The 13354-nt window shown below is 35.3% G+C and overlaps 1 protein-coding gene across 1 annotated transcript in view; it reads right to left on the bottom strand.

Annotated features, from left to right (window-relative positions):
- LOC128990833 (WD repeat-containing protein 81-like) overlaps positions 1 to 11916 on the bottom strand; it is a 44790-nt gene extending 32874 nt beyond the window's left edge. Inside the window, exons 1-6 of the mRNA XM_054413446.1 lie at positions 11672 to 11916; positions 8682 to 8795; positions 8172 to 8301; positions 7751 to 7904; positions 4909 to 5123; positions 465 to 653 (exon numbers count right to left, since the gene is read on the bottom strand). Of these exons, the coding sequence (XP_054269421.1) occupies positions 465 to 653; positions 4909 to 5123; positions 7751 to 7904; positions 8172 to 8301; positions 8682 to 8791 (798 nt within the window). The 5' untranslated portion in view covers positions 8792 to 8795; positions 11672 to 11916. The remainder of the gene's footprint in view (positions 1 to 464; positions 654 to 4908; positions 5124 to 7750; positions 7905 to 8171; positions 8302 to 8681; positions 8796 to 11671) is intronic.
- Positions 11917 to 13354: the final 1438 nt, after the last annotated feature.

Genomic DNA, 13354 nt, shown 5'->3' with positions numbered 1-13354 from the left:
GCCAGTTAAAGGTTAGTTTGATGCAATGAGTAGCTTTGTTACAGACTGAGGTTTACTTTTTGAAGGACAATATTGAACCACTAACAATTGTTGGATACCTTTCTTAAAGATGAACCCAGCTTAGCTAAGCGAGCTCCCTAATCCTAATCCTACATCATCTAGACCTACCTGATTCATTTATTCAATCATGTAAGTAACAAAAAGAAACATTAATTGATTTGGATTGATCATTAATATTGTTTGCCTGCTAGAAACTGTCTGGATATTAGTTCAATAGAAGGTAAAAATATCATTATTATAAGTGGATACAATTTAACAAAAACAATTGAGAATTCACTTGTCATTGGCGCAGGAAATAAATACAGCTTACCTAAAGCAATAAAAAAGCGGAATAAAAATGAGTGAATTTATAAAAATTAATGGATATGCCATTTGACACTATAATGTGTTCAGTTGTAGCCTACCTGTATCCAGAGGTGAGCATCTACATGTATATCTGCCAGAGTTATATCACCCAACACTAGACCTTTGTCATGTACATGTCTTAGTAGACACAACAGCTGGTAGACCAAACACTGGACCTTGCTGTGACAGTTGACTACAGCTGGACTGAACATTACACAGTCTTGTAGTGTGTGGCTTGGTACACCTTCCTACAACACCAACCATAACATGTCACCCAACACTAGACCCTTGTCATGTACATGTCTTAGTAGACACAACAGCTGGTAGACCAAACACTGGACCTTGCTGTGACAGTTGACTACAGCTGGACTGAACATTACACAGTCTTGTAGTGTGTGGCTTGGTACAGCTCCTACAACAGACACTAGTCATATACATGTCTTAGTAGACACAACAGCTGGTCGACCAAACACTGCACCTTTCTGTGACAGTAAGTTTGTTTATAAATACTATTAATAGGTGAGGTGCCTTAATAGCAAGGAGTATCCATCGATATATAACTACTACTGGATCGCTGGCTGAGCTCGCTAGCCCGAGCCGAAATCAGTGGTTGCGTTCTGCACTTGAAGGCGTCGGGTAGGGGCAAGAAAGGGGCAAGAAACCCGCACGGTGCTTGGGTTTTACATCGCACTGACGCTGTGATAGCATTTGTTTACCCTATTTTAACTATTGATTCACGAAAAATGTTCATCGGGGGATATTTTGACTCACTTATATAGTTATATTAAAAACCGAAAGTATATAAGTTAGTAATCAATTAATTGCTATACAGTACAACGTGTATTTACATTGTTATAAAATTGGGCGATAACATAGTATTTGTATTTAAAAAATTGCTTGGATGGTTTGGGTTAATGGGTTTTATAAAAAGGTTGATAAATTTAACAATAAAGATACAGCACAGTTGTATAAAAACCATTTACTGTATTTGAATACAGTACCACACAGAGTAGCCTACATTTCACGCATGATTAAAAAGTACTAATTTTGTTAGCTTTTGACGAATACCAACTTTTCCTTTGAAAGTCAATTATATCGTTTTCTTCACAGTCATCAATATCGCAATTAACAATTGCCTTTGTCTCTGTATTTGTATGCCTTAGGACTGTAAAAATAGACAGCGAGTGCAAAATCTTTCATTTTTTCTGAATACACGGTCCTGAATTTACTGGTGTTACTATTTTTCATAGAATGGACAATTAAATCTAACGGAAATCCTGACAATTTTTCCTCTAAAACCTCTATTAACCTATCAGGTGCTTTAAGTTTTTTCTTAAACACTACAATCATTTCACGCATGGATTTTATCATAGCATCTCTTCTGTTTAGCCGTGGTTTGACCTTCCGTCTCAGAAGAGAGATAGCTCCTATCCATTATTTGTCCATTTAAAAATACTTCCAATTCAACACCTGTTCTTTTATAAAGTATTAAGACTTTTTTATATTCGAAGTGGGAATAATGGAACAAACAATCTTCCATACAACACAAGAAGCAACAGTCAAATATTATTTAGATTGCCCAAAATTAACAAATCAATATTTAGACAGTCTTATCAGTACAGTGGGCCAAAACATTTCAACCAATTATCTCACGATATCAAAAGCAGTGCAAATTTAAAGTCATTTTCTATTAAAATAAAAAAAGTGGTTAATTAAGACGCCAAATATAGATTTTTAAAATAGTGTTGTAACATAAAGAATGTTTTTCTAAATCTTTGCAAATTTAACGTTTTGTATTGTAATTATCAAATCTGCATATCTTGTTTTAAATTGTCGATTTACATGATTTTATACTGCTTATATAATATAGGATTCATTTTTTAATATATTTTTATTGTAAATATCTATTATTGTAATAATATTGTTATTTTGTTTAATTTAACAACTGTCATCTAGACGCCACAGAGAGCGGCAAGGTGTTTTTCATGTGTGGACTGGACTGAAAGTTTATAGAATGTACTTTATATTGTTAATTTTTATTGAACTTTGTTACATTAACTGGATGCTATGGCAACGTAATTTCAAATTTTTTATTTCATTTGTATGTAATGTAATTATGGTGGAATAAATCATTATTTCATATTTCATTAATTCATACACTAGTGTACATGTTGCTCGAATTCGAGCAATTACAAAGTATTACAGGAGTTATTTCAGATTGAATAACAGTCATATTTACAATGAGTTTAAAAGAGTCAACTCAAATATTACCGTTGTGTAACTCAGACCCTGTTTACCTTCGTTATTGATAAACCTAAAGCATTCCGGACGGTCCTCTCCTTCTCAAAGAGGCCTCGCTGTACAGGCAACACAGGTCATTAATAGAGGGCCAATTGAGAACGAAAAGTCGTTTTGGGGTAGTGTTAGGGCGCATTTGTAACCAAATAGTTGAAGTTGTCCAGGTTCAGGTTCAGACTGTGATGAGTTAAGCCTATTACGCGCCACTGTTCTGTAGCAGCTGCGGTCGTTATCACGATTGCGCCTCCTGTCTATGTTTCGTTGTCGTTGCGTCAGAGACATTTAAAAGAAATAAACAATAAATAATAAACAAATTATAGCTACACAAAACAACGATAAATGCACAAATTTAAGTTACAATCATGCTAACACAATCCATCATAGCGACACAAAACAACGATAAATACACAAATTTAAGATACAACCATACTAACACGATCCGTCTTGGGGGTTATGTTTACACAAACTCTAATAGTAAATAAATGTACTCAATGTGTTTCATTGAATTGAAAAGTAAATAACAGCAATAAAATTATACAGCTGATCAGAATGTAAACAATTATGTTCTTCATAAGGATAACATGGGAACTTTCAAAGCCACTGGGGCAGAGCCCAAGGGACTTTTTCAAAAATGTAAGTTCAGTTTTGCAAAGTTCAGTTTGGAGTATCTTTCCAATGAGACGTCAATGGGTAAAATCGGTTAAGAAATGGCGGAGGAGTTCAACCGACAAACTTTCATGTAGCGTATTAATTATATAGATTGCTAACCAAACTACCACGTGAAAATGCTATCCGTCCACTAATAACTGGCAGGATGATTCATTCTCAGGTGGTTTACTTTTGCTTCTTCATACATGACCTCGAATTGTTAAAAAAAAACTATTATAGATTTGGCGGGGTTGCTAGTGGTGGAATAATTTTTTGGCGGGATAGTTCGTTGGCGGGAATAGCAGCGGGCGGCGGCGCGAGTTGCTGTTTTGCCCCTACCGGGCGCCTGCAACACCGCGATACGTCCCGCCACTCACACCTGTACGCGACCGAATTTCTCTACACAGCTCTTATGGACAGCGCGCAATCCAGTAGTAGTTATATATCGATGGGAGTATCCTAATGAATTGCAAGAATTGGAACAGGATAAACGTGATTCCTGACCCGATTTTTGGAACAAAGTTCAGGAAGTCTTAGGACAGGACAATGTGGACAAAGTTGTAGAAGATAATTCCCAATTTTACTTTGATTGCAGGAAACAATCATGATGGATGTCTCCATGGCTGCAGACAATCTTCATAATTTGCTGTATCGTTGGACATTAGCCTATCACAATTTTGTAGTAATGGCAAAAAAATCATGTTTATCTTCAGAAATTTCAGCGAAAGTTTGTCTTATTCAATTATCATCATCAAATGCCCTAATAAGGGTTAATTAATAATTCACCTTCATGTTTTATCAAGCATTTTTCACAGGATAACATTTACAGGAAAATTTATATGGTTTTCTGTATATCTTCTGAACCATATATTGAGGTGAGCCTACACCAAAGATTTTTTTCTACAAAAATTAAAGGCCTAATCAAATAAATAATTAAATGTGTTTACAGCACTTTTTAATGCCATATTTACTACAGAGTTAACAAGACAAATGTTTAAAACTTTTCTTAACGATATCTTTTCCCAAAAATTGTTTTTAACATTAGGTTAATCCTCAACTGTTGCATAAACATAGCTTTGGAGATTTTCACTGTGTTACTGTACATTTGGTAAAAATATTGTTACTGAAGTTGCTGTTACTTAATATTAATGAGCCTCATTAAATATGGAACAAAGACGTTAGAAATTTGTAGATTTACTCAATATTTCCAGGATAAACCATGTCTGAGTGATTATTTTTTTCTTTAAATGGTAAAAATTTGGCTATCTCTCTTGAGCAAAACTTTGAGTCAAAATTTGAGTCGGTGGACTAATAGTCTTGCAAGTACCTGTGATAACATGGACTTTGATCAGCATGGATGATATCCATGGCATTCCTATAAAATAAAATAAAATAAAATATGATATTCAGCTTGGACTTGGATTTAAATTTGAGTGCTAAATACAATGCCAACAGACTTATTTCCGGTACAATATTTTTAGATTTTTTTATATCTAAGTTTACAAATAAATTTGTTCTGTCATAGTGACATAAAGAAATGCAGCAGAAACCACTCACAAAGACTAAGATGAAACTTTTGCCGTCCTCCAAAGCGAATCTACACGGTAACAGGTTGGGATGGATGGTGGCATTCTCCTCTACTGGCACAGGTCGGCCATCGAGTGACAGAATGGGGCAACCGTACGCTCGAGTGATCACATTTCGCAACACTCTAGAACTATCTGTCAACTGTATCGTAGAATGGTCTGAATATCGTCCACTGTATATATTATCTGAAACAATAGAACAATAGATGGGTGTGTTGCTAGTCTAGTGGTTAGCGTCTCGGACTTCGGTGCGGGAGGGACGGGTTCAATCCCCGGCACATCCACGAAACTTTAATGGGTTTGGACCGCTTTCCCTTAAAAGTGTTTGAAATGACTTCATAACAAAAATGCCACTGGCGTTGATACGGAAAAAAAATAGAATTGTATTGTAATGTAGTAGATTAGTAGACTAATAGCTCTACAAGTCTAATAATGTGGTATTTATAATACTGGTACCATACCTATCATAATTCTCAAAATAAGGTAAATAAGAGAGTTCCAACACCTATAAACAAATTACATCCTCGGCGGTATTCACACTACCTACTTATAATTACCAGACGTTTCACACATTCTCCGAAATGCTATCCTCACTGGTAAAGCAGTCTCCACCGAGGATGCCATATCATAGGATGAGTGAAATGTCTGGCATTTTGGTAGCCCCTAATGTAACTAGTGCAAATACCGAGTTGACACGACTTTCATTGGAAGACCAAGAATGTGGTGATGACACCAGATATAAGCATGCGAATGAAGACATATAAACAAAAAACAGTAACACAAAAACTACAAAACTAATACCTAATATAGTGAAAATATATCATTCTATCCTCTTTCTACAGTGGGTAATTGTTGTTAGACGGTGTCATGTTTTTTTTTTCATAGGTATAAGTCAAATACTTCTACAACTAACAAATAGAACAATTTTTGATACGGTTTAGTACAGTGCTAATCCGGTAAGCACAATCTGGCATAGGCCTACTCAATAAACTAACATTGATCTAAGGTTTTTTCAGGGCCGGATTTCCCAATAGGCCCGGTAGGCCCGAGCCTATGGGCGCAAGGTCCCAGAGGGCGCACGGCCGAGAGTAATTTTTTTATACCTAGGCTATCTAAAAACAAAAATAAATAGTAATAGTTGATAAAAAAAAACTTAAAAGCATTGTGATTCTGAAGTTCATAAGAAGAAATAATTGTTATGAAATTTAAACTATATTTTCAGAATTACGCATTAATTTCGTTACAAAATTGGTAACGAACATTGGTTATACGGGAGTAGGCTGTAGGGATGTTGACGTTGGCGAGCGCCCAAGGGGTACGCATCGTATTGCCACTGCACTGATCAGAGTGATAAGGGGCGCATGCGTGCTAGACAAGACATTGTTACCACCCTGACATCACAAAACAAAAGTTATTTATTAACTAATCTTTTGATTAGTTTACAACTATCTGCAGGATCAATTAATAATATATCATAAGTGTTGTTGAATATTAAAACAACAATGAATTTGAATTTACCTTTAAAATTAACGAAAAAATATTAGTCTCAGTTTGCATTCAATTTTAGAAAAATTCAATACCCTCCAAAGAACCATTAATACTGTCATTTTCTCCTCAGGCCTAAGGATCGGTACGGTTGGCCGGAATAACTTATTGCTCTGTTTTGCTTTGGAAATATAACCTAGATGCAGTAGGACCATGGATTAAATATAACTCAAGTCGACTTCTTATAACATTGTTAATTCCAAATTTTTCCATGTGTAGTTCATGTTGGTGACACTGGACGTTAGTTTTGACGTAATTTTGTTTCTATTATTTTAGGGTTAGTTCTATGATGTGTGTTTTAATTTCTTGTAATATAAACAGGAGACGACCTATTGTTGATGATTAGATCGTTTTATTTTGAATAAACTAGATTTAAACATAGATAAACATACTCCTTATATAACAAGAATTTTTTTCAGCTAATCCAAAATGATGACAAATCTATTAAAGGAGTACGTATGTTTAATCTATGGTGTCACGTACTGTATGGAGTTAATGTTTTTGGGCCTGGAATTGGAATCAATGGCCATGTTTTTTTTTGCAGGAATGCTCGGTGGGTTCAGTTGTTTTGTTTCAGTCCCACCCCCACGGCCACAAACGTGAGCAATTATTGAAAAAAGCATAAAATTGCTAAAAGTGTTTAAGACGGTATTTTGTTAAGGCTAAACAAGTCAATTCTAAAAAAAAACTTGCAATGATTCTAACGAGGAGTGGTATTCAAGCAATTAACTTAGGCCTATGGGCATGATATAGTTTTTAATAAAGGTTTGAAGGAAAGTAACTGTGACCAGACTAGGGGGCGGAAAATTATTTGGGCCTAGGGGCGCAAAAATGCTAAATCCGGCCCTGGGTTTTTTCAAGACTTTCGAGCGGATGGGTTTGGCAGAACAGTAGAACCTTGATAAAAAGACTCTCATGGGTATTGTAAGATAAGACTTGTTAACAAGGTTGACTTCTTATCAAGGTTTGTAATAACAATGTGATGAGGGGTAAAATAATTTTAAGGGGATTTGAGGATGACACTTGTTATCAAGGGTGACTTGTTATCGAGGGTCTTCTTATCAAGGTTCCACTGAATTTGCTTAAATAATTGGCTTTGGTTGAGCATACTCAGAAGGAATGGTATGAGAAGATATCTATTGAAAGCCCACAATAGATACACTCACTGTTTATCAAATATTTAAAATATCCTGAAATATTTTAATACCACTTGAACAAGTGCAAACACTCTTGTAAAAATAATTTTTAAAGAAAACATCTTCACATACTTGAATACTTTTTGAAAGCTTCCTTCCAGAGATTTTTGTGATTAGTGTGGGAGACATAATGTAATACTTGGTAATAGGACAAGACTGCCTCTATCTTTCCACCAGGTTTGAGTCTCGGGAGTGGAATCACTGGAGTGTCAAGCTTCTCTACCACCTGCAACATCAGTTACATCTAAAAATTGGCGCTAGCTGGTCTGGTTAGCATGCACTTGTTATTGCAAGGTGTACAGAGTAGTAGGTCATAATAACTGTTTTAAGGCAAAATGAAATACTTAAATACAATATGATAAACAATAATTATGATTCAAATGTCAATTTAGATTCATTGTAACTAATCTTCATTTTACAAATAACCCTTGAAATAGGTTTTTGATTTGAAATACTTTTAATTTTTAAATAACAATCGCCGATAAATACAAACCACAAAAAGCAGGTGAATCCATGATGATCCCAGGTTCTCTCCCTGTTTAAACCATGCCTCCACCTCAGACGGAGACAGCTGATCATGCAAGATGAACTCATTGGGCACATTGCTGTGTTCTTCTAAGTCCCTTCAGCAAAACCAGAAGTTAACTAAGTTAATAATGAATTACTATTATGATTTGGTGAAATATCACAGCAAAGCAAGTCATTTGTTTAAGATATTTTGTCAAACATTCTAACACATTTTCAAAAGGGATTTTTTCCTTTTTTTTAAGAAGCCTAAGAATGTTAAAGTTTGCTAATCAACATTGAACCCTGTTCAAGACTATGACTAAAATAGCACTCATTTCTGGTGCACAAGACCACATACTACTGTAAAGCAAGATTTATTTTAAGCAAAAAATAGTGTAGGCCTATATTGAGACTGACAAATTAGCCCTTGGTAGCGCATATCATCAATAACGTGTATAGCCCTATTATTATTTAGCCAAGGTACAATTATACAAACCTCAGCCAGGAACGATGAACTATGGCTTCAACTCTGTCTTGTTGAGAGAAAATTTTCATATACTTGTTTGGAATTTTCAGAAGCTGATTTACTAAGATGGCTGCATCCATTTTACTAGAAATATGCAAACTTATTATTAATTGAAAGTTTACAATTACGAATAAACTATGTTTGTAATTATTAGGAACAATCGACAGTAAAAAACTCTCTTATTATTGATAAAATACGAAGTAAGGAAGATATATATTATTAGGCAATGATGACTAAATTATGTTGTGAGATTTTAGCTTTAATATTGGCATCCTAATCCTTTCCTTCTGTCCAAACAATCGGCTACATCGGCTAAAGTGATCGGCTACATGGCTACATTCAATTCAATATATATAGAAATATTATAATAGATATGTACATCAAATTAAAATTTCATCCAATAATAAATATCAGGTTCTCTGTGGAACTATATTCTACCCAACTTGTAAAAACAACAACAAGGCCTAACACTTGAAAAGGAGAGGTAATGATGAGGGTAAACAGCTGTTGATATTACAGTAGACTCCCTCTTATTCAGACACCTTTTAACCGGACATCGGTTTAACCGGACTAAACTCAGCGGAAATGTCTTATCTTTAACCGGACAATTATTATCAGCACATTGGTTTACCTGGACTAGAACGGCAGGAAGTGGGCGGTACTGAAACGACTGTTCTCGTGGGAAAGATTTGAGACCAGATCACGTGCTTAAATACAATGTTCTCCTAAATTTAAGTCGAATATCACAGTAAATGGTCCGTTTTAACGAGTTTTTGGAGACGTCGGTTTAGAGTTTTTTTTTTTACAGTGGATACAGAATAAATACACTAATCCGACCTCAGCTGGTCTGACTCCTCTTTGCCATCTCCTAACAGACAAGACTCACAGATTTATATTACAGACAGTGGCAGCCTTCCATTGAGGATTTAAAAAAGATTTTAACTTACCTTCAGAGGGTTCAGAGCAACATCAGACCACTTTTTACCGATTTTGACATGTAGTTATAGTAAAAAATATCTAAGTTTAAACTCATTTTCTTTCAGTGCCACAACAAACAAAGTCCATAATTCTTGATTTTGCTACTAGATACGCGCTAGATCACTAATCTCACGGTCTTGTCAGTGGTTTTAAGTTACTTAGTAGTTTCAAGCTTCTCTGGCGCACTACTTACAGAAACTCAGCGCTTAAAAACACCGTCTTTCTCATTGCTACCAGCCTCAGTAGCTTAGTTGGTTAAGTCGCTTTCGCTAAAGCGACTCATCCGATCACTACGGATTCGAATCCCGCCTGGGGCTCCTTGGGAGTTGGTGTCAATGCACAGGCATATAACGGCATCCTCGGGTTAGGCTCCTGACACAAGCTGCCAGGAAACCCAAGAAAGGCTCCGATGTGGTGAGCCTACGCCTTTATAATATGGGGGATCTGATATCATACAGTATGTTCTTGCGCACTGAGGCTAAACACCCGTTTGGCAAAGCCTACCCTTTAAATTTTTAGTTTTAGCGATTTGATAAGGTTTTTTTTTGTAGAGCAGCATTATATTCATACTTTGTAAGTTATTACACCTTTTTAGAATTATTTAAGTTAGGGCCTACCGGTAACAAAAAAATTTAACCCTCCGAGGGTTAAGCGTTGCGTAATCGACGCACAACACACCCGCCTGGTGTTGTGCGTCGCTTTTGCGACCCACAAACATCGTTTACGGCAAAGGCTCTGGGACTGACTAAATCAGATTGAACTGGATCGAGAACTGTATACATCGTTCTGTTGTTTTCGGCATATTCTGAGCTTTCTCCTGATGTCTGTTTCTAGACGCTATTCTAAACAACTTGGTTAACCTCGCACCGATGACTGATGTGTTTTATTACGTTTATCATTGTTTTAGTGTTAAAAATCACAAGTATTGATATACGTGGTGCATTATAAGAAGATTTAAGAGATTTTGAAGGGCTGGTTGATGATCCTGAAGAAGTAGGAACTGTGATATTGATGTAAATTATCAGCCAGATTCCTAGCTATGGTTAGGCTACCGGTATGCATTCTTAGCTAAACGTTATGTACCGAAATCTGTTTTTTGCCCATAACTTATTTATTTGCAAACCTACTCCTTATATTATTATACTTTTGGAATCCTCATAAAATTCTGAACAAAGTGGCTATTTTAAAATATTTGCAGACCTATAAATTATAACAATTTATTGAGCGCAAAAATAATTTTTTTCAATTATTTTATAATTTTTGAGAAATGTTAACCCCACAAAAATTGTTGAACATTTTTTTTGTAATGTTATAGGCCTATGTTACATTGAAGCCCATAATTTTCCAAACAGAATGATATATAAAGCAGTATACTTTATATTGTTTTTAAGTTTCTAAGATACATTTTAATAAAACCTTGCGATTGCGCAATAAATGGGCGAATCATGCTATTAAGACCAAAACTATGGACACTTGGAGGGTTAAATAAAGTTTTTTTGGTACTTACGTATTAAACGGAGGCCAAATTTTGTCAGCAAGCTGCGGCGGTTATGTTAGGTTGGGTTGTCGTAAATATTATGTGTGTAAGACTTTCCTCACTTCGTTATGAATCGAACGATACCAGACGAGTTATACTTTCTATTATGATAACCCAACCTAACATAACCGCCGCAGCGCGCTGACAAAATGTGGCCTCCGTTTAATACGTAAGTACCGTTTTTTTTTTCCTTTTGAACTTTGAATTCATTTTTCTTAAAACTTATCTAGATGGAATTGGTTTGTTGTTGGAATGAACCCTCCAGCAGTGTAGTGTGTAGTTAGGCTAAATCAACAGCGGTTTCAGTTTTCCCACTGCTAACCTATGCTATATACCTACATGTTGTAAACACAATTTATTGGTAGCCTAACTTTAGGCCAGCCTGATTAACTTAACTAATTGATTTAATTTTAACAAAACTCGACAATAAGTTGACTTAACTTACCTATGATGAAATCAAGTGGGATTGGACAATTTCTAAATTTAGGATTTAAGTAGCCTGATCCATCCATCCATAACAACTAAATAATGACAATGAAATGTTCACTCTAAAAGTTCCCAACTTAACATCTACAATATTAAAGAGGAATTAACAATAAGCATGATAAATCTGGATGATAATTTACTGTCATTAAACTAGTACGATACGATTTTTGATAATATATTAAATTAATTACATTGTTTACAGTAACTTGTGTTTCAGACTTGGCAAAGTTGACATTAGCACTTCTGTTTTTGACAGTCAATCTGAATCTGAAACCTGAAACTGAAAGACTCTGACTCACAGAAATCCGCGCTCCGTTCCGATTTCAATTCCGAATCCACTCTCCCGTTTCTATGTAGACAGACGACAAAAGAAGCATTCGTCGGGTTCGTCGGCACGGCTGATGGCTTGGTGGTGGGGGATGTTTCTGTCAGGTCAGGATTCAGGAAGGTCTCGTCTGAAACATATCATTGATATAGTATATTACGTTACTAGTCCTGAAAATAAGTGTTTACGGGATTACCATACGAGTCCGGTACACACATTTTGGACGAGTTACGTACGATAGTTTACGCCATACTAATAAATCTGTACAAATCCTTATATATTTCCACCAACTAAAGGACTAAAAATCACTAGTCATAACCTCTAAGTGAGGTTATGTTTTTGTTTATAACCATTCATTGCCACCTAAATACAGTATAATCAGCTGATTGGTGTCCGGTAAAACTCATTACAGTACAGTAGTACGCAATGAAACCCCATTTGAATAAGCTGGCGGTAAACAGCTGTTTTCTGGACTAAATCCTTGCGTGGGAAGCTCGTCAAAATAATGTAGTGTGGCGTAAAAACATTTATTCCCTTTAATGTGTAATAATTTCCGGTTGATGATCTTCTTGTTACATTCAACACCAAAACGCTTAATTCGCCGGTTGGTTGTATCCCAGTTCAGTTAATAGTAGTATTTTATCTCTATGAACCACTATAAACACACAAATTAGTGAAAACTTACTATCGATAGTCACACTATCGATAGTTTTCGATAGTTTTTTTAAAAACTATCGATACTATCGATAGTACTATCGATAGTCACTCAAATGGAATTTTAATGCATATAATATTGTATATATCCTGCCTGCATGAGTTTAAACAATGGTTTCTACCTAGTCGAAGATAAAGCTGTATCAGATTATTAATTTTAACAATTTATGAGTGACGCCCTGGAGCCCCCTTTATGTTTTTTTTTCCAAAATATTACAACATTTGTATAAAATAACAATAAGTTTTTTTAAGGGTTACAACAATAAAAAAAGAAAAATTCTCTTACTATTTTCTTTCTATTATTCACTACAAAAATATTTTTTTACTCACATAGCATAAATAATATATATATATATATATATATATATATATATATTTATGACAATCTAAAACCATAGATCAAAGGAAAATACCGTATACCGGTGTCTACTATGTATGCTAAAACCCACGAGGCAAATGTACCCATAAGTCCGGTAGTGAATTAGCAAATGCCCCCGCTTTCAAATGTTTGAGAAGGTAGCCTACTTGTCTACCAAAGCTTTTCTACAATGAATTAAAAAAAAAATAGTCTATAATATTAACTATAGGTATGCATTAACAGAC

The sequence above is a fragment of the Macrosteles quadrilineatus genome, unplaced genomic scaffold (assembly GCF_028750875.1).
Source record: "Macrosteles quadrilineatus isolate MER2022 unplaced genomic scaffold, UCM_ALF_1.0 Scaffold_3__2_contigs__length_128488019, whole genome shotgun sequence".
In the NCBI taxonomy this organism is placed as follows: Eukaryota; Metazoa; Arthropoda; class Insecta; order Hemiptera; family Cicadellidae; genus Macrosteles; species Macrosteles quadrilineatus.
This window is presented reverse-complemented; position numbering and strand designations above follow the sequence as displayed.